The 25,172-nt window shown below is 42.8% G+C and overlaps 1 protein-coding gene across 1 annotated transcript in view; it reads right to left on the bottom strand.

Annotated features, from left to right (window-relative positions):
- Positions 1 to 363: 363 nt before the first annotated feature.
- LOC126210304 (piggyBac transposable element-derived protein 4-like) overlaps positions 364 to 25,172 on the bottom strand; it is a 74,161-nt gene continuing 49,352 nt past the window's right edge. Inside the window, exon 2 of the mRNA XM_049939541.1 lies at positions 364 to 577. Within this exon, the coding sequence (XP_049795498.1) occupies positions 364 to 577 (214 nt within the window). The remainder of the gene's footprint in view (positions 578 to 25,172) is intronic.

Here is a 25,172-nt window from a genome sequence, read left to right as displayed (position 1 = left end):
TCTACTGGCGGACAGAGCGTGTTACAAAGCTGTCCTAACAGCGTGAAAAAGGGTCGCAACCTTGTGAAGGTCAGGAGACCGACACTCAAGCTACCAATAAAGGGAGCTGGGCGCCATAGATCTCCCAGCGTGAGAAACAGCAGCAGAGAGAGCGACGGCCGCAAAACACCGAGCGAGACGAGAATGAAGGAGCAGCGAGTATGGTAAGGAAGAACTGCTTATTCCATTCTGGGGTTAGCATGACGGTCACAGGATGTCAGTGAACGCTGACGAGCCCGCATTCTCAGAGCCCGCCTCCGGAAATGTTCGCGAGAGTGAAACCGGCACCGTCGCCATGCGACGAAACCGGCGCCTGGGCTTATTTTATGCGTCGTCAGATTTCTTCCCAGACGTGCAAGTCAGCGCCGGCAAAGGCGGACCAGCCCAGGGCAGGACGTGACGGGACGCGGTGCGCGGCCGGCATATTGTTCTGCAGAACGGGTTCCGCGCCCAACATGGACTCCTCACAGCCGCGCGTTCGCTCACCTCCGCGTCCGACCGACCGTTCTTTCGCGTCGACTCAGCGCCGCGCATCTCCCTGCACACAGATTCATATTAAAACACAGCGGGTCCCAGAATGTTTACGCTGATTTGAAGTGGTCACAACTCTATAATTAACGTCGACACAGTCGTGCATACAGTCGTAAAGCTTCCAGTCATATGTAACATCTACATCTATTTCCACCTACATCCGCCGCGGGCATGGATGTGTGTGACGTCAGGTTAGTTAGATTTAAGTAGTCCTAAGTTGCCCAATGTTGACTGGAATACTCTCTTTCAAATTCTGAAGGTGGCAGGGGTAAAATACAGGGAGCGAAAGGCTATTTACAATTTGTACAGAAACCAGATGACCGTTATAAGAGTCGAGGGACATGAAAGGGAAGCAGTGGTTGGGAGCGGACTGAGACAGGGTTGTAGCCTCTCCCCGATGTTATTCAATCTGTATAATGAGCAAACAGTAAAGGAAACAAAAGAAAAATTCGGAGTAGGTATTACAATCCATGGAGAAGAAATAAAAACTTTAGGTTCGTCGATGACATTGTAATTCCGTCAGAGACAGCAAAGGACTTGGAAGAGCAGTTGAACGGAATGGACAGTGCCTTGAAAGGAGGATATAAGATGAACATCAACAAAAGCAAAACGAGGATAATTGAATGTAGTCGAATTAAGTCGGGTGATGCGGAGGGAATTAGATTAGGAAATGAGACACTTAAAGTAGTAAAGGAGTTCTGCTATTTTGGGAGCAAAATAACTGATTATGGTCGAAGTAGAGAGGATATAAAATGTAGACTGGCAATGGCAAGGAAAGCGTTTCTGAAGAAGAGAAATTTGTTAACATCGAGTGTAGATTTAAGTTGGTTCAAATGGCTCTGAGCACTATGGGACTTAACATCTGTGGTCATCAGTCCCCTAGAACTTAGAACTACTTAAACCTAACTAACCTAAGGACGTCACACACATCCATGCCCGAGGCAGGATTCGAACCTGCAACCGTAGCAGTCGCGCGGTTCCGGAGTGAGCGCCTAGAACCGCGAGACCACCGCGGCCGGCGTAGATTTAAGTATCAGGAAGTCGTTTCTGAAAGTATTTGTATGGAGTGTAGCCATGTATGGAAGTGAAACATGGACGATAAATAGTTTAGACAAGAAGAGAATAGAAGCTTTCGAAATGTGGTGCTACAGAAGAATGCTGAAGATTAGATGGGTAGATCACATAACTAACGAGGAGGTATTAAATAGAATTGGGGAGAAGAGGAGTTTGTGGCACAACTTGACAAGAAGAAGGGATCGGTTGGTAGGACATGTTCTGAGGCATCAAGGGATCACCAATTTAGTACTGGAGAACAGCGTGGAGGGTAAAAATCGTAGAGGGAGACCAAGAGATGAATACACTAAGCAGATTCAGAAGGATGTAGTTTGCAATAAGTACTGGGAGATGAAGAAGCTTGCACAGGATAGAGTATAGAGTAGCATGGAGAGCTGCATCAGACCAGTCTCAGGACTGAAGACCACAACAACAACAACAACAAGTTCTAGGGGACTGATGACCTCAGATGTTAAGTCCCATAATGCTCAGAGCCATTTGAACCATTTTCCATCTACATCCATACTCTACAAACCACTGTGAAGTACATGGTAGGGGACACTTCCCATTGTACCAGTTATTTTTCTCGTTGCCGGTCGCTGTGGCGGAGCGGTTCTAGGCGGTTCAGTCTGGAACCGCGCGACCGCTACGGTCGCAGGTTCGAATCCTGCCTCGGGCATCGATGTGTATGATGTCCTTAGGTTAGTTAGGTTTAAGTAGTTCTAAGTCTAGTGGACTGATGACCTCAGATGTTAAGTCCCATAGTGCTTAGAGCCATTTGAACCATTTTTTTTATCGTTCCATTCACGTATGGAGCGCGGGAAGAACGTCTGTTTAAATGCCTCTGTGCATGCTGTAATTAATCTAACCTTTTCCTGAAGATTCCTTTAAGGGAGATATGTAGGTGGTTGTAGTATACAAGGTGTTACAAAAAGGTACGGCCAAACTTTCAGGAAACATTCCTCACACACAAATAAATAAAAGATGTTATTTGGACATGTGTCTGGAAACGCTTGATTTCCATGTTAGACCTCATTTTAGTTTCGTCAGTATGTACTGTACTTCCTCGATTCACCGCCAGTTGGCCTAATTGAAGGAAGGTAATGTTGACTTCGGTGCTTGTGTTGGCATGCGACTCATTGCTCTACAGTACTAGCATCAAGCACTTCAGTACCTAGCATCAACAGGTTATTGTTCATCACGAACGTGGTTTTGCAGTCAGTGCAATGTTTACAAATGCGGAGTTGGCAGATGCCCATTTGATGTATGGATTAGTACGGGGCAATAGCCGTGGCGCGGTACGTTTGTATCGAGACAGATTTCCAGAACGAAGGTGTCCCGACAGGAAGACGTTCAAAGCGATTGATTGGCGTCTTAGGGAGCACGGAACATTCCAGCCTATGACTCGCGACTGGGGAAGACCTAGAACGACGAGGACACATGCAATGGACGAGGCAATTCTTCGTGCAGTCGACGATAACCTTAATGTCAGCGTCAGAGACGTTACTGCTGTACAAGGTGACGTTGACCACGTCACTGTATGGAGAGTGCTACGGGAGAACCAGTTGTTTCCGTACCATGTACTGCGTGTGCAGGCACTATCAGCAGCTGATTGGCCTCCACGGGTACACAACAATGCGTCAATCCTCATTTCAGTGCAAATGTTCTCTTTACGGATGAGGCTTCATTCCAACGTGACCAAATAGTAAATTTTCAAAATCACCATGTGTGGGCTGACGAGAATCCGCACGCAATTGTGCAATCACGTCATCAACATAAATTTTCTGTGAACGTTTGGACAGGCATTGTTGGTGAGGTCTTGATTGGGCCCCATGTTCTTCCACCTACGCTCAATGGAGCACGTTATCATGATTTCATACGGGATACTCTACCTCTGCTGCTAGAACATGTGCCTTTACAAGTACGACACAACATGTGGTTCATGCACGATGGAGCTCCTGCACATTTCAGTCGAAGTGTTCGTACGCTTCTCCACAACAGATTCGGTGACCGATGGATTGGTAGAGGCGGACCTATTCCATGGCCTCCACGCTCTCCTTACCTCATTTATGGGGGCATTTGAAAGCTCTTGTCTACGCAACCCCGGTACCAAATGTAGAGATTCTTCGTGCTCGTATTGTGGACGGCTGTGATATAATACGCCATTCTCCAGGGCTGCATCAGCGCATCAGGGATTCCATGCGACGGAGGGTGGATGCATCTATCCTCGCTAACGGAGGACATTTTGAACATTTCCTGTAACAAATTGTTTGAAGTCACGCTGGTACGTTCTGTTGCTGTGTGTTTCCATTCCATGATTAATGTGATTTGAAGAGAAGTAATAAAATGAGCTCTAACATGGAAAGTAAGCGTTTCCTGACACATGTCCACATAACATATTTTCTTTCTTTGTGTGTGAGGAATGTTTCCTGAAAGTTTGGCCGTACCTTTTTGTAACACCCTGTATTCCTAAGCATCATTTAAGACTGGTTGTTCAAACTTCTTAAGAGACTTTCTCGGGGCACTTTAGGTTCATCTTCAAGAGTCTGACAGTTCGATTCCTCCAACATCTCTGTGACCCTCTCCCGCGAGTCAAAGTTATAGCCATTCGGTTTACCCTTCTCTGTATACGTTCAATGTCCCATATCAGTCGTATCTCGTATAAGTCGCACACACCTGAGTAATAATTTGGGATGGGCCACACGAGTGGTTTGTACGTAATCTCCTTTATAGACCGACTGCATTTCCCTACCAATACACCGAAGTCCGCTTCCGGCTTTACACACGACAAAGCCTATGTGAACGTTCAATTTCACGTCTCGACAAAGTGTTACAGACAGGTATATCTATGCGTTTATCGGTTCCAGTTATGGCTCACTGATATTTCAGTCACAGCAAAATACGTATTTTCGTTGCGTAAAGCGCACAATTTTACATTTCTGAATATTTAAAGCAAGCTGCCGATCTTTGCACCACTTTGAAATGTTATCAAGATCCGACTGAACATCTGTACAGCCTCTTTCAGACTGTAATTCGTTATAGATAACTGCGTCACCTGCGAAAAGTCTGTAGTTACTAGTAATATTGTCTGCAAGATCACTTGTATACAACATGAACAGCAAGGAACCCAACACATTTCCCTGGGGTACTCCCGAAGCTACTTCTGCGTCAGCCGATGAATCTCCATCCAGGATAACTTGCAGCGTCCTTCCTACCAAGAAATCCGCAGTCTAGTCACAGATTTCGTCTGATAACCCATACGATCATACTTTCAATAATAAAGTGTGGTACTGAGTCAAATGCCAATGAAATGGAGAAATACTGCCACTACCTGCCTTTCATTGTTGGCTTTCAGCATCTCATGTGAGAAAAGTGCGAGGTAGGTTTCACGCAATAGGCTTTTTCGAAATCGATGCTGCTTGGCATGGAGAAGGCAGTTCTATTCGAGATACCACATTATTTTTGAGTTCGGATTATGTTCTAAGGCCGTACAACAAACAGATGACAAAGGACCGGACGGTAGTTCTGTGGGTCACTTCTGCAAGCCTTCCTGTAGACGGTTGTGACCTGTGCCTTCTTCCAGTTACTAGGTACGGTTTCTTGTTCGAGGAATCCACGACAGATTATACACTCCTGGAAATGGAAAAAAGAACACATTGACACCGGTGTGTCAGACCCACCATACTTGCTCCGGACACTGCGAGAGGGCTGTACAAGCAATGATCACACGCACGGCACAGCGGACACACCAGGAACCGCGGTGTTGGCCGTCGAATGGCGCTAGCTGCGCAGCATTTGTGCACCGCCGCCGTCAGTGTCAGCCAGTTTGCCGTGGCATACGGAGCTCCATCGCAGTCTTTAACACTGGTAGCATGCCGCGACAGCGTGGACGTGAACCGTATGTGCAGTTGACGGACTTTGAGCGAGGGCGTATAGTGGGCATGCGGGAGGCCGGGTGGACGTACCGCCGAATTGCTCAACACGTGGGGCGTGAGGTCTCCACAGTACATCGATGTTGTCGCCAGTGGTCAGCGGAAGGTGCACGTGCCTGTCGACCTGGGACCGGACCGCAGCGACGCACGGATGCACGCCAAGACCGTAGGATCCTACGCAGTGCCGTAGGGGACCGCACCGCCACTTCCCAGCAAATTAGGGACACTGTTGCTCCTGGGGTATCGGCGAGGACCATTCGCAACCGTCTCCATGAAGCTGGGCTACGGTCCCGCACACCGTTAGGCCGTCTTCCGCTCACGCCCCAACATCGTGCAGCCCGCCTCCAGTGGTGTCGCGACAGGCGTGAATGGAGGGACGAATGGAGACGTGTCGTCTTCAGCGATGAGAGTCGCTTCTGCCTTGGTGCCAATGATGGTCGTATGCGTGTTTGGCGCCGTGCAGGTGAGCGCCACAATCAGGACTGCATACGACCGAGGCACACAGGGCCAACACCCGGCATCATGGTGTGGGGAGCGATCTCCTACACTGGCCGTACACCACTGGTGATCGTCGAGGGGACACTGAATAGTGCACAGTACATCCAAACCGTCATCGAACCCATCGTTCTACCATTCCTACACCAGCAAGGGAACTTGCTGTTCCAACAGGACAATGCACGTCCGCATGTATCCCGTGCCACCCAACGTGCTCTAGAAAGTGTAAGTCAACTACCCTGGCCAGCAAGATCTCCGGATTTGTCCCCCATTGAGCATGTTTGGGACTGGATGAAGCGTCGTCTCACGCGGTCTGCACGTCCAGCACGAACGCTGGTCCAACTGAGGCGCCAGGTGGAAATGGCATGGCAAGCCGTTCCACAAGACTACATCCAGCATCTCTACGATCGTCTCCATGGGAGAATAGCAGCCTGCATTGCTGCGAAAGGTGGATATACACTGTACTAGTGCCGACATTGTGCATGCTCTGTTGTCTGTGTCTATGTGCCTGTGGTTCTGTCAGTGTGATCATGTGATGTATCTGACCCCAGGAATGTGTCAATAAAGTTTCCCCTTCCTGGGACAATGAATTCACGGTGTTCTTATTTCAATTTCCAGGAGTGTAGTTAACAGAGGGCTAACTCAACCGAAAACTGGGCAAAGCATCTCATGTGTGTTCCATTGGGCCCTGGAGCTTTCTGCTATTTTAACGATTTCAGTTGCTTCTCACCGCCACAGACACAAATATTTATCTAACTCATCTTTCCAGTAGTAGGGGAATTAAACTGGGGCAGTACATCTGGGTATTATTTTGTAAAGTATCATTTTAAAATAGAAGTATGCATTTATACTTTTTCTGTCCTACTCTCAGTTTCATTTCCTGTCTTCTCCGTGAGCGGCTGGACTCTAACTTTGGTGCCGCTACCAGCCTTTACATCATTTAATGCACTCAATATGAGCACCTGTTGGAGTCACCCAAAATATTCTTATCTCACGGCACACATTTTATAGTATGTGACGGATGACACTTTCAGCTGTTCGAATGATGCGTTCCGCAATGTGATCCGGTATAGGTGTAGCATACATCTTCGTATTAAAAAGAAAGGAACAATAGAATGAGGTAAGGTCTCGTCATTGTGGTGACCATGGAATTGCACCATCCCTTCCAATTCTTCATCCAAAGACTCCGGGACGCATGTTGTCCAATGAGGTGGTGTTGCATCTAGTTGAAACATTACATCGGATATTCAGTAGCTCCGCTGATGTAATGTTCGTCTCGCTGATTTCGATGGTTATCGTTAAATACTGTCCGACTGTTTTCGACAGTCTCTCCAGACGCAGAAAGTCGCACACTGCTTTCCAACTTATCAACTATGCACATATTGTTTTTTTTAAAATTGCATTCATTTCTCGTAAGTTGTTCCGAACCGTTGTTGCTTCGTTACTGGAGAGTTCGACTCACCCAGTCACACAATACATTGTCCTTTTCCTGCACTAATGCCGCCATTTTACACTTTATTCGATGAAGTTTTGCTGCAACACGAAAACGCTCGGCCCCAGACAAATCTGAGGACTGCTGAACAAATCGCAAAACGGGTTTGGACAGTGTTACCCCATCCACCCGACAGCCCTGACCTTGTCCCCTCGGACTTCCACTTGATTGGGCCATTAAAGGATGACATTCGTGGAAGACATTTTGAGGACGGTGAGGAGGTGATTTATACAGTGAAGCACTGGCTCCGCCACAAGAAAAGGGCACACACGCTCTTGTTTCGCGCTGAAGGAAGGCCATAGAACGGGAAGGAGATTACGTGGAAAATAGGGTGCATAAAGAAAACACCATTCTTTCGTGTGTTTAACTCTCATTACGTTCAACACAGAATTGTTGAAGAAAAATAATACGGTGCATTACTTTCTGGTCAAGCTTCGTATCTTCACATAACTGCAAGTACCTTTTTGACAAAATAGCTAAGTAAGCGCCAACATAAATACTACAGAAAAGTAAATTATTTGATTTTTTAAACATAAAAAGAAGATAGACTGAATGGCAAAAGAACTTTTAAGAAAATATTAAAATACAGCGGTGTTCAACCCAAAGTCTGGAGCTAGCGCAACTAATCTTAAAATTATACTATTATAGTGCAACACACCATGCTTAGAGCACGGAAAGATTAGGTGATATTATTGCCTATATCAAGGTCATAACTATTATGTGGCATGCCAACAGAAAGCGGTCATAAATGGCTCCAACCTGCCCCTTAGACTGAGCACATGGACGTCTGTAGCTGAATAATACTGAACAAAACACAAAATGTGATCCTGAACCACAACCATTCATTCATTTCATTACATGATTATAAATCATGAACTAATATATAATGATGCCTAGGAATATTGTCATGTAGCCAACTGTCTGTCTTCACCCATCAACCTACATAAAGGCAATCCAGTGTGGATGGAACTCTGAATAACTCACAGCATACGACAGAGAGCCAGCAAGGGCTCCAATAATTAATACTAGACTACTTGGAGGCTACTTTTAATAAATCGTTCTATTACACCATTTTAGCTCTGGCTCAAATAATTAATGCTAGACTACTTGGAGGCTACTTTTAATAAATCGTTCTATTACACCATTTTAGCTCTAAGTCCACATGCATCAGTATATAGTCGCTGGTACTAAAGAGCTAACCACACCAAATACCCGGCGCCTTGCTGCATCTAAAAAGCAGGCTGTAACCGTTTTTGACCGCTTTCTGTAATTATGATCTTGATATTGGCAATAACATCGCCTAATCTTTAAGTGTCCTAAGCAGGGTGTGTTGCACCATAATAGCATAATTTTAAGATTAATTGCTCTAGCTCCAGACTTTGGGTTGAACAGCGCTGAATTTTAATAATTTCATAAAAGTTTTTTTGACATTCAGTCTACCTTCCTTTTATAATTTTATAAAAATAAAAAATTTAGTTTTCTTTAGTATTTATGTTGGCACTTACTTAGCTATTTTGTTATAAAAGTACTTGCAGTTTTGTGATGATATAATGCATTTATCGTACATATGATGCATACCATGTCTTAACTATGTTTTGTCAGGACGAAATCATCAAGAAGTTTTTTTAGCATTTTAGAACTATTGGAATTATGGTTGGTTTTAAATTCCGTATTTGACTTTTAATGGTAGTAACTATGCACTACAGCGAACTGACATTTCGAAGACATGATTTTATGCGAATTTCACTGAAACGAAAAGAACTGATACCATGGACTCGGTCTGATACAATTCGGAAATTACGTTAACTGATTAAAATTGTAAATTTCAATCATAAATTGATTTCACTGAACCCAAATACTATGATCAGATTCACAATAATATATTTTATACATCTTTTGTACAGGTAATTATTTAATGATATTTTCATAAATATGAAGGAAATTACGATTATTAACAAAGCATTATGTTAATAGACAGCATATTTACTGCACAGGACAACTGAGCAATATACTCAAAGTCATTACGAATTTACACGCCAGGAAACAGATGTACTTCAGAACATCATTTTCAAACTTTTGTAATTGAGCGGAGTTTGGTTTTTTACAATCTGTTTAGAAGCTACATTTCTAGAATGTTTAGGAAGTATTCCCATTAGCAGTTTCATTCAATCGATCAATGCACACCACTGATCTTTAAAATCGTATAATAAATTTCAATGTGTAATGTTTCTGCTTGCAGATCTGTTGCTCCAAAGGTCAGACTGAGTTTAATATCAAATTGAAGAACAAATTAATTCTTTTTTTATGTGTCAAAGCAAGGTTATATGACTACTCAGACTAAACGCACGAACAAGGACGATAGGAAAAAAGTATTGAACAGATATTGGAAAGTAAACGCTCTGATTTAAATGACCAAAGAGAACCAAGTCCAGCCACGAAAACAAAAGTTACACCGTGACAAATGACAACGACAATACCAACGGAATTACTCTAGATGTTAGACAGGTCGAAAAATTACCTTTTTAAAATTATATGTTTAATTATCTATGAGAATGTCTTCCTTCATTTTATGACTACGTTTTCACTTTGCAAAAAAAGTATCAAGTTGAACTTTTGCAAACTTTACAGCAGACTGAAGGAAAATGGGGAAAATCACCTCAGATGACACCATTTACTAGTTGTGTATCTAGTTTAGAGAACTGGATTGGAAAAGCAAGTCAAAATACCAAACTTACGACGTAAATAATTAGGTAAGATGCTTAGAGTGTGTCCACAAACCACTAAAGCGATAAAATTAAAAAAATTGCAAAGAAAAGATACTCTACAAAGGTAAAAAAATAATCCCATTGTTTATGTATAAGTGTGTGGTATAGCTACGTGCTAATATTATGTAAAAGACTGATATAAAGGACGTTTCTGAAACTCTACATCAATAGACCAGATTAGTATACAAGAGCAACGTCGAAGCAAGATGAACTAGGGAAAAAGAGACTGGAAACGTACGCAATATGCTTTTCAAGGGGATCCTGAAAATATTATAAACAGTATAATTTGTTAAAATTCATTAATTGCAGGCACCTAGAAGTAACAGACGAGCAAAGAAGTCAAGTGAACGCTTTACCAAAACTGTTTGTGAGACAGATGTCAAGCGTCCAAGAATCACAGCCAAGTACAGTTAATTTTACACTGGAATGGAGGGAAAAGTTGACACACAACGCAGAATATGTAGTATCTCTTTGTTTTTATTTAGACAGTAACCTACAGTACATGGGACGTGGGTAGTCTCAAGAATAATACTTGTGATAAAAATACTATGTGCTTTAAGAAGCTCTGCGGTAATAAAACTGGTATGCACGAGCAGCTTGCGCGGTTGAGTTGAGAGAAGAGTACACACTCTCGTAAAACTCGGGATAAAATTTTTAATCCACCGAGCCTTGAAATAGCGTCTCTTACCACGTGATGCTGGATGATGTACTAAAGCGGAGATGTACTATGTTTAGAAGAGCTTGCTGGAAACGCTTGTTGATTTATGAGATGGTGAGAAGTAATGAAACATCAGAGCGCAGCATCAACAACCCGCTAGGCACAAAAGTGAACACTGAGTGTACATGAATGGTAAATGATCACATAAACCTGCAACACGCCTATCAAGAATGTGTTGTTCCTGGGAGACAATATGCTAGGAGGAAATTTTAACTGAACAATGTGGTGGTTACGGAATTGCAGCCGTACTCGAGAGCCGGCCTGGTTGGCCGAGCGGTTCTAGGCGCTACAGTCTGGAACCTCACGACTGCTACGATCGCAGGTTCGAATCCTGCCTCGGGCATGGATGTGTGTGATGTCCTTAGGTAGTTAGGTTTAAGTAGTTCTAAGTTCTAGGGAACTGATGACCTCAGCAGTTACGTCTCATAGTGCTCAGAGCCATTCGTACTCGGGAGGAGCAGCGTTTAGATCTACGTCCAGAGAACCTGATTTCGGTTTGCCACGATTTTTCTAAATCATAAATGACAGGATGGTAGCTTAAAAATCATCCGAGGCCAATCCTTTCCGATCTTCTCCCATCTGCCCATTAATGCCTAGAGTATCAATGTGGTCTAAGGGTTGAATCTTTGACTAGTAATCAACCAATGTTTAAATTAGTATAAAATTCATCAGAAATGGCGGTCGAAGAGTTCCGGTAGACGGGATAATCCTCGTTCTGTCAAAGATCTTGTGGAAGAGGACGGACGAGCGGACTGTGGTTCGGGACATCCTCTGCCGTGGGGTGAAAATATGTCTCTAAAAGGCGGACGAATTAGCAATCATCAATGGCATGAGGATGCAGAAGGCACTGTAAACCATTAAAGACGCAAAATTTGTATCGACAGGACATCTGAAAGACAGTTAAAAAATAATGGACTCGCAGAATGCTAAACATATCCTTAACATCGGTTTGCTGCAGAATTCTTGAACACAGTGTGTGTTCGAAGGTAATATATTTGCTTGAGACAGAAAAGCTTCTGTCCACAAACGAGCACGAATTTAGAAAGCATCCTCATGCGAAGCTCTCCTTGCCCTTCTCTCACAAGATACCCTGCAAACCATGGATAAAGGACAAACAGATTCCACATTCGTACAGTTTCGAAAAGTCTTTGACACGTCGCCCCACTGCGGACAGTTGAAGGCCCCAGCATACAGATTAGATTACCAGATACGTAAGTGGCTCAAAGAGTTCTGTCCGCAGCTCGTGGTCTCGCGGTCGCGTTCTCGCTTCTCGAGCACGGGGTCCCGGGTTCGATTCCCGGCGGTGTTGGGGATTTTCACCTGCCTCGAGATGACTGGGTGTTTATGTTGTCCTCATCATTTCATCATCATTCATGAAAATGGCGAGTTTGGACTGAACAAAGGTTGGGACTTTGTACGGACGCTGATAACCGCGCAGTTGAGCGCCCCAAAAACCAAACATCATCATCATCATCATCATCATCATCGAAGAGTTCTTAAGTTGTAGAACTCAGTACTTTGCCTCCGACGGCGAGTGTTTATCAGAAACATGGGTGTCGCCAAGAATGCACCAAGGAAATGTGACAGGACCGCACTTGTTCTCTGGATATATAAATCATCTGACGGACAGGGTGAGCAGCAGTTTACGTCTATTTGATGATGACGCTATGGTGTACGATAAGGTTTCGTTGTTGGGTGATTGCAGGAGGAGACAAGACGTTTAAGAATTTCTATTTGCTGTGATGAGTGGTAGCTTGCTCTAAATATAGAAGGATGCGAGTCACTGCGGATGAGTAGGAAAAGCATTTAGTACAGTTTGAATACAGCATTAGTAGTGTGCTGAGTGGTACAGTCAGTGCCAGAAGAAACGTTGCAAAGTGATATGAACTGGAACGAGCACCTAAGGGCGGTGCTAGGAAAGACGAATGGTCGACTTCAGTTCCCAGAGAAAATTTTGGAAAAGTGTAAAGGAGACGGTGTACAGAACACTTGTGCGACCCATTCTCGAGCACTGATAGATTCTTTGGGATCCCCACCAGGTCGGATTAATGGAAGACATCGAAGCAATTCAGAGGCGTGCAGCTAGACTTCTTTGTAGGTTCGATTAGCACGCAGGTTTACGGAGTTGCTTCGTGAACACAATTGGGAATCCGTGGAGGAAAGACGTTCTTTTCGCGACGCAGTATTGAGGAAATTTATAGAACCGACATTTAATGCCGACTGCAAAACGACTCTACGATTCTACTGTCGCCAACTTACATTTCGCCTCAGGACCAAGAAGATAAGATGAGAGAAATTAGGGTTCATGCGGCGGCTTATAGACGATCGGTTTTCCCTCGTCCTGTTTGCGAGTGAAATAGGAAAGAAAATGGCTAGTGGCAGTATGTGGTAGCCTTCGACGTGCACAGTACGGTGGCTGGTAGAATATGTCTGTAGATGTAGATGTAGAAAAAGTATCGTGATGATGTCTCCAATGGCAAAAGATTCCAGATTAGTCTTCCATTCGGATTTCCGGGAGGAGGTTCTCAAGGAGGAGGGGACCATAATAATAAGATCGAATAACCAACGAAACAGTAGCACCTGCGAGTCGGAGCATGCAGTGTCAGAAAGTATGAATATGGCATGGAAAGTAGAAAATCTGCTAAGCAAAATGTAAAGAGACGGTCACGATATAGGGGGAGGGCGCAGGGGGGAGGGGGGGGGATGAAAAGAAGATACGGATTTCTGATCATACGAATACAGGATAATATCAACAGCAGCGGCAAATGGTATAAAGGGAGTATGATTCGTTATGAACAGGAAGGTAGAGCACAGAGTGTGTTGCTGTCATACGATTATTCTCATCATGCCCGACAGGCAAACCAACGCCAACAATAGTTCAGATATACACTGAGATGAAAAACTCATAGAATATCGATATGCACGTATACAGATGGCGTTACTATCATCTACACAAGGCAGTGCATGGGCGGCGCTGTCATTTGTACTCAAGTGTTACGTGTGAAAATGTTTCTGACGTGGTTACAGCTGCACGAGTGGAATTTACAGACTTTAAACGCGGAATGTTAGTTGGAGCTAGACGCACAGACATTAAATTTCGGAAATTGTTAGGGAATTCAATATTCAGAGATCACACAGGGTCAAGAGTGTGCCGAGAATACCACATTTCAGGCATTGCCTCTCACACGGACAACGCTGTGGCCGACGGACTTCACATAACGACCGAGAGCAGCGGCCTTTGCGTACAGTTGTCAGTCATAACATACAAGCAACACTGCGCGAAACAACCTCAGAAATCAGTATGGGACGTACGGCCCACGTATCAGTTAGAATGGTACTTCGAAACTTGGCGTTAATGGTCTATTGCAGCAGACGACTGACGCGAGTGCCTTTGCTGACAGTACGACATAGACTTCAGCGCCTCTCCTGGGCTCGAGACCATATCGGATGGACATTAAACGACTGGAAAACTATGGCCTGGTCAGATGAGTCCCGATTCCAGTTGGTAAGAGCTCATGATAGCGTTCCAATGTGGCGCAGACCCCAGAAGCCATGGACCTAAGTTTTCAACAGGGCACTATGCAACCTGGTGGTGGCTCCATAAGGGTGTGTGCTGTGTTTATATGGAATGGACTCGGTCCTCTGGTCCAATTGATCCGATTATTGACCGCAAATGGTTGGGTTGGGCTACTAGGAGACCATCTGCAGCCATTCATGGACTTAATTTCTATAGATGACAATGCGCCATGTTCCCGGGCCACAACTGTTCGTGATTGGCCAGTTCGAGCGAAATATTTTGCCACCCAGGTTGCCCAACATGAATCCCATTGAACATTTACGGGTCATAATCTAGAGGTCAGTTCGTACACAAAATTCTGTACCAGCAACACTTCCGCAATTATGAACGGCTATAGATGGCTGAATATTTCAGCAGGGGACTTCCAGCGACTTGCTGAATTCATGTCACGTCAAGTTGCTGCACTATGCTGGGTAAAAGAAGATTCGACACGATATCGTATGACCTTCGTCACCTTTGTGTACATGCGGTCGTCACAAGCAGAGGATGAAGAGATACAAAAATGTACGAGGATGTTGTAGTTATAATCCGGAATGTAAAGGGAGATGATAATCTAATTATCATGAGTGATTAGAACCGAATCGAAGGCAGAGTTACGGATGAATATGGGCTTGGCAGTAGGAATGAGAAAGGAAAAAGAATAATTCAGTTTTGTAATAAATTACAGCTAGTAATAGAGAATACACTCCTACAAAATCACAAAAGGAAGAGGTACCTGCGGAAAAGTCAGGAGACACGGGAAGGTTCCAGCTAGATTACATCGTGGTCAGACAGAGACTCCGAAATCAGGTTTTGGATTATAAGACGAATTCAGGAGAGTACACTGAAGAATAATCCGGTAGAATTTCCTGTAATACACGCGGAAATCTACAAAGATTGAAAAAGTTTGGTTCTCTCAGTTTCAGGATACATAAAATCAAAATACGAAATTAAATAGGCAAATGCTTTTCACGAAAAATAATAAGTGGTTGAAGACTATTCGTACGCTTAATCGAAGATTTGAGGATCAGGAATAGTGACTGCTAATGCTGAAAACTTAGGGTGAAGAACTCTATTTTCGTGTTAATTTGTCCGTTTTCAAGGGCTACAAGCAGATAAGGGCATGTTACGCACACATAGGTAACAGATCAGCTACTTTCAATTTTTATTGTTGAGTTATAAGTTCTATCGTTACGTGATGTCGCAAATTTGTTGTGGCTTCTCCCATCCTTGATCTTTCAAAGGAAATGGGGCATCATAGATCACTTGTACTGAACTTCGTAAAATACTTCCAGGCAGAGGATGGTGCTATTCTGTAATATGTCCGACAACGACAGCATGATACGACCATACAGACCAGATGGCGCATGTACACGCATAGCATCCAATAGACCATGCCACACCATAACAGGTTCAGTATCGTCATAGCAATGCTGCACCAATTCTTATGCCAAGTGTTTGTAGCTCGTTTCCGTGGGCACTGTTATTAAAATAGACCCGATCGCTTTCCCCATTTTCTATAAGAGCAGAGGGACAATAAAGGTAAAGCTATTGTCAACCTGAAGGTATGTTCGAACAGCACAGTGCTTTGCTAGGCACGGTCCCATTGGAGACAGCACTGTCTTGCCGTCCTCAGAACTTTGACCTTTAAATTGTCTTACCCCGTCAGTTGCGAGCGGTATCAACATTTCAATGTGGGCTCCGAATCATGGTTCAATTCTGCGTTTTTTCGGATTAACAGGGATTGTCAGAGATGAAAGGAGTGATAAGCGACCATAGAAGTCGTAGGCTGACCGGGAATCGAAACCGAGACTTTTGGATTCCTTTTCTAATAGTACACCATTCAGTCATCGACCTGAGTATGTATAAGTTTAAACATTTAGCAATCATTCGTAAATACACTTCAAAATGTTTCATAATATTAATGAATGTGTACTAAAAATTCTGTTCATGTTTGGCAAATTGTACATTAGACCGTAATATAGTAAACATGATCGATGGAAGACGCCTCTGAATTCCTTAGACGTCTTTTTACGACCCCTCCGTAGGAATCGTAACACACCTGCAATACTTACAAATAGTTAATACAAATGTCTTGTACGCTGTACCTCATTAACGAACATTCCCATTATGTACATGTTTCCAGTTCACTCTCATGCCGCGCCGGGTAACCGCGTGGTCCCGGACGCCTTGCCGCGGTTCGCGCGGCTCCGCTTGTCGGAGGTTCGAGTCTTCCCTCGGGCATGGGTGTGTGTGTTGTCCTTAGCGTAAGTTAGTTTAAGTTAGATTAAGTAGTATGTAAGCTTCGGGCCGATGTCCTCAGCAGTTTGGTCCCATAAGACCTTACCACTAATTTCCAAAAAAAAATTTCTTTCTCATGTTTGAGTATTATCTCTTAAACTTTCATTGATGCTACTGAGTCGGAAAGTGTAAACAACAAAAGTGTTAGTGTTTATGTCATATCAAATGAAGTTCTACCCTACACTCTCATGGACTTTCGTAAGTGAACAGTAATATCGTCGTATTATTCCACTGTCTCTTTGCTAGTTTGTGTATGGATCTTGGATGATATCCGTCATTCTCTTTGTTTCCTGCTTACGATATATCCTTCGGGTCATTCATTCTCGCAATGACTTCGTTATTTTTCAAGAGACTAGGTAGTCTTTTAAATTCGGACGACCCTGTCATTCACTCCAAATAGCACGCACTGGTTCCAGCCTTAGACAACAAATAACACACAGTCGTTATATGGTACACTGGCTGACACTAATCATACAAAGACTACAATGGATCGTTTGTCATATTCGTCATGCAGTTACTCAGCATTGCAACCCAATAATCGATCACCGCAATTGTATTAGCGAGTCGTCCTTGATATCAGCTTCATGAAAATTCACGCCGACTGGTTTGCAGCTGAACGTGCCATTCTGTGCTCGCCACATCACTTATCTCTGACAGTAGGTAAAAAACAGAGGACACTAAACCGCGAGGGGAAAGAATAAATTTGCAGAAGCAAACAGTACCTCTCACTTCGGCAAAAAAAAAAATAAACATTTGGATACGACTTAATGAGCGGAAGTAAGGTCGAGAGCGCTTATTGTTGTTGTGCCACGGATTTCGTCAAGCACTGTAAGCTACCATGCGGAAAATTTGTCGGTACCTTTGCTTGTGCGTCACGGCTGGAGTGCGTACTCATTTACCGGCAGATAGACTGTAATAAAGAACATTTTTAGCCACAGGATAACGGTGAAAATGAAGATTAATACGACGAAATTACTCTCGTAGCATGACCGTGACATGCTGCGAAAGAAAAACTTCGTTTGCCACGGGACCTGTGTACGCCGGACAACGCATCGTGTCTATTTTTGTTACCCGAAATGAGCGGCGGAGCGTAGGGATCTTGAACTAGGACGCCGCTCTCAGTAACCGAAGGTGAAGTGGTTCGCACAGCGTAACTAATTGCGGGGCCTAACACTTCATACCCTGTTGGCGGCTATATTCTCCAGCCAATGGAAGTATATCCTATCGGACAGTGTATCCACTTTGCTACAGGAAGAAAGCAATATTATTGTGAATTAATATTTACGTTCCTGTCTTTTTCCAATAAAGACCATTATTTGTTAACAGACTTGCAGTTTAGTTTCACGAAGAGATCATCAGCTGCGGAATTATTCACACCAATTTTCGTCAAACAATAATAGATTCTGATGAATAATGATGAGACTACTCGGTATTTTTTTTACTTAACAACATATTTTACGAAACAATAAAAACTGCTATATACAATAAACTATTGTCATTAGGGGAATACATACTGTTTCACTGTTAATTAAGTAAAAAGTAATTAGACAGTAGCTTTACACTCCGATGTAGCCTATATCAGGAAACTGACTTTCGTCTAACTGGGTCACCATACTTTATAATGTTCCTCACTGTTCCATTCCGACACCACTTTTTTTCTGAATAAACGAGTACGTAAATATCTTCGGGTCTTTTCCTCAGAATTTACCCCGATATTTCATTGAACTAAAATATATTTGAGAATACCGCTTTGAGTCAAACACAACTGTTTCGGCTCATATGACAAGCATAGCGCACAGCTACAACTGATCTTTACAGTGATGGAATTGTAATAACGTAAAAATTCAGCGAAAAGAGAACAAAAGCACATTTTACTAAAAATGGAAAAATATAGACAAACAAAAATGTCTAAAAAGAAGTTAACATAATTGTAATAGCAATTTGAAAGTAACGTTGCAGTTGGGATACTGTATGAAAATATCACCTTTAATAAAGAAGTTAAACTGTAACAAGGGCAACCAAATATGCTGCTACGTAAGGTAACGAGAAACCCACACATGTTGGTGTAAGAGCTTAGAAAAGTATTAGAAATTATGAACAGCAAGATATGTTGTGCTCAAGGTGGAATCGTCAGATATATTTCATACAGCGAGGAGTTACCGCTGAATATCCCAGATAGCTCCAAAGCTCTTATATTTGAAATTTAGACAGTCACAGTGCCTACAAATTCTCATCAAGCATTCGATAATAAGGCACTAAACAAAATGACTCGCGATTACAATAAAATCAACGTAAACAACTGTGATAGTAGTGACACTGTACTCCTGTATAATAGAGGCACTGAAAGTGGAACAGAAAATTTCTTGTAATGAATTCTACTCTCGTAGGATAAACGTACTGATTGTATTCTGCTGAATCTGATTGCAGTTACCTTTAATTACGTCTTCACGTGCGATATACTTACGTTGGTTTAGTTTGCACACTTTCATCCCTTGTTATCATACTGTGTAGTATCTGGATACACTTTTTTTCCAGAAGCGTGAGATTTGGACAATATGCAGTCCATTATTCATGAACCTCATGCTGGCTAATATTTAACAAGTGAGCAATTGTTGCAATGACATAGCACCTGCACACATCTCATGAACCCGAGACATGGAAAAATCTCTGCATTCGAGGAGCATGACATCATTTGTCCATGGGAAAAGTGTGCGTTACTCTGCAGCACAAATATTCAACACAGGTCCACATTCAAGTTCCGTGGCAAAATCTTTGCTATTTTCGCAGGAAATAATACAATCCAATTAATTGTTATTGTTGTCTTCTTAACTAAACTAAAATCGTTGTCTTCTTAACTAAACTAAAATCAACGTAGTTTGTGATATATGGCTCTGAGCACTATGGGACTTAACTGCTGAGGTCATCAGTCCCCTAGAACTTAGAACTACTTAAACCTAACTAACCTAAGGACATCACACACATCCATGCCCGAGGCAGGATTCGAACCTGCGACCGTAGCGGTCGCGCGGTTCCAGACTGTAGCGTCTAGAACCGCTCGGCCACTCCGGCCGGCCGTTTGTGATATATTTTATCTGTGTAGTGTATGATGTTTCTGCCCTGTTGCGAGATCCAGTAATTCTGATTTGAACCTCCCCCCCCCCCCCCCCAAAAAAAACCCATTTCTACTCAATCTCGAAATCGTTCACAAGAATAGGCCACGGCGTTAATTTCCCGTTCCCTGATCATCTTTACCAATTGATGCGTAAGATTCACACAAGCGCGTTGTTCTCATTATTATTAAACGTATTTAACTATTATTCGCTTATCGTAGTGACATGTTTCACGATCACGTCGAAGTATTACCAAAGTCTTGTGGAATCAGAAATTATACAAATAAAAGTTTGCCACACCTGAAAAGCTCTCTCGCGCTCCTTTAGTTCTTAGCCACTTCTACGCTCGGCATTAGCTGCTGTAAATGTCGCCCCACGCTATTAGTGCTGACTCATATAAAACTCACCGCCTGTTGTCGCCACAAGCTGGATAAGGAGTCCTGACCTTCGAAGAAAGCTGCAAGACGACCTTCGGAAATGGGCGTACTTCCAGCGCAGTATCTTAAATCAAAATGAGCAATGCATGGTGGCGTCAAACAAGGCTACAGAACAGGCTGAGAAGAAAACAAACCTTTTTTCATGTGGGATAGGAACCACTGTTACATTCTATACAAAAGTATTTTCTCACAATTTTCCTTTTTAAGTACGTTTCTTTTCTCAAGGATTAGTTCATTCAAGATATTATGCTTCTCCCGCATCTGGGAGGCAGGGGATATAATTCCGCCCAGCTTTTTTGACTACCCGCAGTGTCCATAACTCGATTAAAGTGATTGCTGGGATGGTTCCTGTAAAGAGCACACGGTTCACTTCCATCTTCATCTTTTTGTCTTGTTCGAACTAGTGCACCATCGCTGATAACCCCGTCGCAGATGGAACATTAAAACACTGTCTTCAAAAATGGTTCAAATGGCTCTGAGCACTATGGGACTCAACTGCTGAGGTCATTAGTCCCCTAGAACTTAGAACTAGTTAAACCTAACTAACCTAAGGACATCACAAACATCCATGCCCGAGGCAGGATTCGAACCTGCGACCGTAGTGGTCTTGCGGTTCCAGACTGCAGCGCCTTTAACCGCACGGCCACTTCGGCCGGCAAAACACTGTCTTCCTTTCTTTTATTGGCGAAATTAATATGTAGAACAAATACACATAAACACTGCAGTTAACAACGTACATTTTAACACCAGTTTATAATGGGTAGTACCACAGTGTTTATTTACATTTTGGTGTATTCTGAACAACGTCCAGCGTTCTCCATAGCTAGAGACTGTTATCTAGAAATCTATTCTCCTCGCAGCCGAAGCCGCAGGTTTTTCCTCCTTCTCCCTTTAACTAAGGCGTGACTGTTACAGAGCTTAGCTGTATCTCCAGACTAAATTCCATTAAATGAGACGACATACAGTATCCAAGCGATTATTTTAATACTCTGATATTTCACCTCGAACAATGCATTCTGTGAAAATCATGTATGCTTGGGGTACCGCAACTTGTTATTTGTTAAAAGACATCCTGCTGCACAAGAGGATTGGTATGCAAAATATTTAATTCTCAGATAAATTTTCGTACATACAACCCGTCGTCAGTGGCAATATATTGTGCATGTCAACATCAAATGACGAATGCGTCGTTTATGAAGTCTTTATTATGTCAAAATTGATTGGGTGTAGAAAACATAGAACTCCGTCGACATTTAAAAACTAATTATAACCATGTGTGTGTGATCGCAATAGGACCCATCGTCCATCCCAGCTCTGTGGGACACAGATCCACAGATCATTGTGCGTATACGTTACAGCTGCCAAAAGGTAAACGGCCATCCTTCGTGGTCTCATTGGGTGCCACTGGCAACAATAGTAGTGGAGCTGCTGTTCGACGTCTTAAGCATACGCACTAATGCGTATCTCACAGAACTTGTAAGCTACAGCTAGTGAGTCTGCAAAATAATCCACTTAATAGTTCGTCAATACGACCAATAATTCGACAAATACAGATGTCCAATGTCAGTAGGTTCCCACTAGAGCACCAAAACAAAACTAGTGGCGTAAATAATGGATCAAATAAAGCAACCTCCTCATCTCAGAGTAGCACTTGCTACCTACGTCCTCAATTATTTGCTGAACTTATTCCAATCTGTGTCTTCCCCAACACTTTTTGCCCTCTATAGTTCGCTCTAGTACCATGGAACTCATTCCCTCATGTCTTAACAGATGTCTCATCATCCTGTCCCCTCTCCTTGACAGTGTTTTCCACATATTCCTTCCCGATTCTGCGCAGAAACTCCTCATTCCTTATCTTTTCAGTCCACCTAATTTCCAGCATTTGCCTGTAGCACCACATCTCAAATGCTTCCATTCTGTTCCGTTCCGGTTTTCCCAAAGTCCATATTTTCCTACCTTACAATGCTGTGCTCCAGACGTACATTCTCAGAAGTTTCTTCCCCAAATTAAGGCCTCTCTTTGATACTAGTAAACTCTTCTTCGCCAGAAATGCTCTTTTTGCCAGTGGTAGTTTGCTTTTGATTTTCTACTTGCTCCGTCCGTCCTTGATTATTTTGCTGCCTAAGGAACAGAATTTCTTAACTTCATCTACTTTGCGACTATCAATACTGATGTTAAGTTCATCTCTTTCTCATTTCTTCTGCTTCTCATTCCTTTTCTCTTCCCTCGATTTACTCTCAATCCATATTCTCTTCATATTTTGTACTTATTAGATTGTTCATTCCATTCAGCATATCATGTAATTCTTCTTCACTTTCACTCATGATAGCAATGACATCAGCGAATCATATCACTGGTATCCTTTCACCTTGAATTTTAATTCCACTCTTAAACCTTTATTTTATATTCATCATCGCTTCTTCGATGTACAGATTGAACAGCAGGGGGGGGGGGGGAGGGGGGAAAGACAACACCCCTTTTTAATCCGAGCACTTCCTTCTTGGTCGTCCACTCTTATTATTCCCTCACTGCTCTTGTACATATTGTATATTACCCTTCTCTCCCTATAGCTCACCATGTTTTTCTCAGGATTTCGAACTTTTTGCACCATTTTACATTGCCGAACGCTTTTTACAGGTCGACAAATCCTACGAACGTGTCTTGATTTTTCTTCTTTAGTCTTGCTTCCATTATCAACCGAAACGCGAGAACTGTCTCTCTGGTACCTTTACCTTTTCTAAAGCCAAACTGACCGTCATTTAACGTATCCTCAATTTTCTTTTCCATTCTTCTATATATTATACTTGCCAGCAACTTGGGTGATTGCCGGCCTGTGTGGCCGAGCGGTTCTAGGCGCTTCAGTCTGGAACCGCGCGACCACTGCGGTCGTAGGTTCGAATCCTGCCTCGGACATGGGTGTGTGTGTGATGTCCTTAGGTTAGTTAGGTTTAAGTAGTTCTAAGTTCTAGGGGACTGATGACCTCAGATGTTAAGTCCCATAGTGCTCAGAGCCATTAAGGAACTTGGGTGATTGTCCGATAATTCTCGCACTTGTCAGCTCTTGCAGTCTTCGGAATTACATGGCTGATATTTTTCCGAAAGTCAGATGGTATGTCGCCAGATTCATTCATTCTACACACCAACGTGAAGAGACGTTTTGTTGCCACTTTCCCCAATGACTTTAGAAATTCTGATGGAATGTTATCTACCCCTTCTGCCTTATTTGATTTTACGTCCTCCAAAGCTCTCTTAAATTCTGATTCTAATACTGGATCCGCTATCTCTTCTAAATCGACTCCTGTTTCTTCTTCTGTCACGTCAGACAAACCTTTCCCCTCATAGAGACCTTCAATGTACTCTTTCCGCCTACCCGCTCTCTCCTCTACATTTAACAGTGAAATACCTGTTGCACTCTTTACGCTACCATCCTTGCTTTTAATGTTGCCGAAGGCTGTTTTGAGTTTCTGATATGCTGAGTCAGTCCTTCCGACAGTCATTTCTTTTTCGATTTCTTCACATTTTTCTCGCAGCCATTTCGTCTTAGCTTTTCAGTAATTCCTATTAATTGCATTTCTGTATTCCTGAATTTCCTTGAACATTTTTGTACTTCCATCTTTCACCGATCAGCTGAAGTATTTCTTCTGTTACCCATGATTTCTTCGCAGTTACCTTCTTTGTACGTATGTTTGTCTCTCCAACTTCCATGATTACACTTTTTCGACATGTCCATTCCTCTTCAACTGCACCGCCTACTGAGCTATTCCTTATTGCTGTATTTATAGCCTACCATATCCCACTTCTTTGCATATTGATTATTGCTTACTAATCTCTATATTGTGAACTGAGTCTATATCTGTTCCTGTGTACGCCCTACAATGCAGTATCTGATTTCGAAATCTCTGTCTGACCATGATGTAATCTAGCTGAAATCTTCCCGTATCATCTGGTCTTTTCCACGTATACCGCCTCCTCTTCTGATTCTTGAACAGAGTATTCCCTATTACTAGCCGAAATTCATTACAAAACTCAATTAGTCTTTCTGCTCCCTCGTTCCTTGTTCCAAGCACACGTTCTTCTGTAACGTTTTCTTCTACTCCTTCCCCTACAACTGCATTCCAGTCCTCCATGACTACTAGATTTTCATCTCCCTTTATGTACTCTATTACCATTTCAATATCCTCATATACTTTCTCTATTTCTTCATCTTCAGCTTGCGATGCCGGCATGTATACCTGAACTATCGTTGTCGGTGTTGGTTGTTGTCGATTCTGGTAAGAACAACCCTATCACTGAAGTGTTCACTGTAACACACTCTTTGCACTATCTTTCTATTCATAAAGAATCCTTTTCCCGTTATACCATTTTCTGCTGCTGTTGATATTACTCTATTATCATCTGACTAGAAATCCTTGTCTTCTTTCCATTTCACTTCATTGACCCCTACTATATCTAGATTGAGCCTTTGCATTTCCTTTTCAGATTTTCTACCTTGCTGCGATACTGACAATGTAAAATAGAAAAAAAAATGTGTCTGTGGGACGTTGTGTGTCATTCCCCAACAATCTATTCGGCAATCTTACCTAAGTGCAAAATGTTCTTCTTCTTCTCGTCTTTCCTAAAGTAATGAAGCCCCCACTTTTTCATTATCTTTTCTATACGATAGGAGTAGTTACTACAGCCCTGTAAAATACACTTTTTAATGAGATTTTTGAATCCTCGCTTGCCCCTTCCGACATAAATGTA

This window comes from Schistocerca nitens, chromosome 1 (assembly GCF_023898315.1).
Source record: "Schistocerca nitens isolate TAMUIC-IGC-003100 chromosome 1, iqSchNite1.1, whole genome shotgun sequence".
Taxonomy (NCBI): domain Eukaryota; kingdom Metazoa; phylum Arthropoda; class Insecta; order Orthoptera; family Acrididae; genus Schistocerca; species Schistocerca nitens.
Note: the sequence above shows the minus strand (reverse complement) of the source record. Positions and strands in the feature narration are given on the sequence as shown.